The sequence below is a fragment of the Babylonia areolata genome, chromosome 20 (assembly GCF_041734735.1).
Source record: "Babylonia areolata isolate BAREFJ2019XMU chromosome 20, ASM4173473v1, whole genome shotgun sequence".
Lineage (NCBI taxonomy): Eukaryota > Metazoa > Mollusca > Gastropoda > Neogastropoda > Buccinidae > Babylonia > Babylonia areolata.
In genome coordinates this window covers 34545339-34547838 of record NC_134895.1, presented here as the reverse complement: position 1 = coordinate 34547838, position 2500 = coordinate 34545339, and the positions used below count along the sequence as shown (strand labels likewise).

General features: G+C 47.9%; 1 protein-coding gene across 1 annotated transcript in view; it reads right to left on the bottom strand.

The window, feature by feature from the left end:
• Positions 1 to 832: 832 nt before the first annotated feature.
• The window catches only part of LOC143294910 (trafficking protein particle complex subunit 13-like), an 87288-nt gene continuing 85620 nt past the window's right edge, over positions 833 to 2500 (bottom strand). The window contains exon 11 of the mRNA XM_076606429.1: positions 833 to 1066. Within this exon, the coding sequence (XP_076462544.1) occupies positions 965 to 1066 (102 nt within the window). The 3' untranslated portion in view covers positions 833 to 964. The remainder of the gene's footprint in view (positions 1067 to 2500) is intronic.

Here is a 2500-nt window from a genome sequence, read left to right as displayed (position 1 = left end):
CTTCTCTCCATTCCTTCCTTCTTCTCTCCAATCTCTCCATTCCTTCCTTCCTTCTTCTCTTCCTTCCTTTCTTCGTTCGTTCGTTGGTTCCTTCCTTCTTCTCTCCATTCCTTCCTTCCTTCTCTCCATTCCTTCGTTCCTTTTTTCCTTCTTCTCTTCCTTCCTTCTTCCTTCCTTCCTTCTTCTCTCCATTCCTTCCTTCCTTCTTCTCTCCATTCCTTCCTTCCTTCTTTCCTTCCTTCTTCTCTCCTTTCCTTCCTTCTTCTCTCCATTCCTTCCTTCCTTCTTCTCTCCATTCCTTCCTTCCTTCCTTCTTCTCTCCATTCCTTCCTTCCTTCCTTCTTCTCTCCATTCCTTCCTCCCTTCTTTCCTCCTCCCTCATCATCTTTTTCTCCCTTGACTCTTGTGAAGAGTCACTGGGTCACGGCACAGTGGAACTGTTCTCCACACTCCATCAGGACTGTCTGGCGGTTGTGTGTCAGAACCTGGCTTTTCTGCACATGGTTGTTGTTTTTTTTTCTCGTCCACTCTACAACGCTGTCAGTACGTCGGGTTTCTCTTTTTGTCTCTGTCTGTCTGTCTGTCTGTCTGTCTTTTTCTGTCTCTGTCTGTCTGTCTCTGTCTCTGTCTGTGTCTGTCTCTGTCTGTCTGTCTCTGTCTGTCTGTCTCTCTCTCTCTATCGGTTTCGTATAAAAAAAATATGTACAAAACAAATATCGATTTTCTTTTTTGGGGGGAGGGGGGGGGGCACGGGGGTGGGTGTGGAGGCGGGGGGTGGGGGGGGGGGGGTGGATGTTGTAAATATTTTCCCTCGTTTTTTTTTGTTTTTTTTTTTCTAGCGGTCATGTAAATTACATGCTGTACGTGCGTTAAGGCTGTAAATACGGATAAGGACACGACACACACACACACATATATATATATGCACACACACACATCCAACGAGTGACGACGCGGTGTCACATCAAACAGTGTCCCCCCGGTTCAGAACCAACACCTGGGCAAGTTCATCGTGCTCATAGGTTCTCTTCAGAAAGTTGTCTCTCAGGCGAAGGCCAGAAATGGTCTGAAAATAGAAAAAAAAAAGAAAGAAAAAAAAGCTACAACAACAAAAGAATCCAGAGAAATATACAGAAGGGGGGAGGGAGGAAATGAGGGAAAGGCATTTCAGGGGAAGGGGGGGGGGGTAAATTGTGTAATATGTGGGAAGAGAGGGAACTCTGAGCGAGAGAGAGAGAGAGAGAGAGAGATGGAGAGACAGACAGACAGACAGACTGAGAAAGAGACAGAGTGAGAGAGAATGAGACAGACAGAGACAAGACACAGAGAGGAGATGGAGACAGAGAGACAGAGAAACAGAAACAGAAAGGAAACAGACCTATAGAGAAACATACAGAGAGAGAGAGACACAGAGAGAGAGAGAGAGAGAGAGAGAGAGAGAGAGAGAGAGAGAGAGATCCAGAAACAGAGACAGAGAAACAGAAACAGAAAAGAAACAGACCTATAGAGAAACATACACACAGATAAACAGAGATAGAAAGAGAGAGAGAGAGATCCTGAAACAGAGACAGATCCAGACACAGACACAGAAACCGAGAGAGAGAGAGAGAGGGGGAGATGACAACGAAAAATAGAATCAGTCAGCAGTCAACCCACCAAGTGACAAGCTGACAACCGAATCAACTGGCATCCTGAACAACCGGACCTGAAGAGCGTCAGCCAAAAAAGGGGCTGTATCCTGAACAACCTGACCTGAAGAGCGTCAGCCAATAAAGGGGCTGTATCCTGAACAACCTGACCTGAAGAGCGTCAGCCAATAAAGGGGCTGTATCCTGAACAACCTGACCTGAAGAGCGTCAGCCAATAAAGGGGCTGTATCCTGAACAACCTGACCTGAAGAGCGTCAGCCAATAAAGGGGCTGTATCCTGAACAACCTGACCTGAAGAGCGTCAGCCAATAAAGGGGCTGTATCCTGAACAACCTGACCTGAAGAGCGTCAGCCAATAAGGGGGCTGTATTCAAGAGACCGTCGTATCCGCGGGTGAAGGTATACCTGTGGGCGAATCTACCTGAGGCAAGGAAAACTGCCCGAGGGTAAGCAGTATCCGATGTTTAGGGACACTCGAGTCCTGACTGACGGGCGCAATAGCCGAGTGGTTAAAGCGTTGGACTGTCAATCTGAGGGTCCCGGGTTCGAGTCACGGTGACGGCGTCTGGTGGGTGAAGGGTGGAGATTTTTACGATCTCCCAGGTCAACATTTGTGCAGACCTGCTAGTGCCTGAAACCCCCTTCGTGTGTATATGCAAGCAGAAGATCAAATACGCACGTTAAAGATCCTGTAATCCATGTCAGCGTTCGGTGGGTTATGGAAACAAGAACATACCCAGCATGCACACCCCCGAAAACGGAGTATGGCTGCCTACATGGCGGGGTAAAAACGGTCATACACGTAAACGCCCACTCGTGTGCATACGAGTGAACATGGGAGTTGCAGCCCA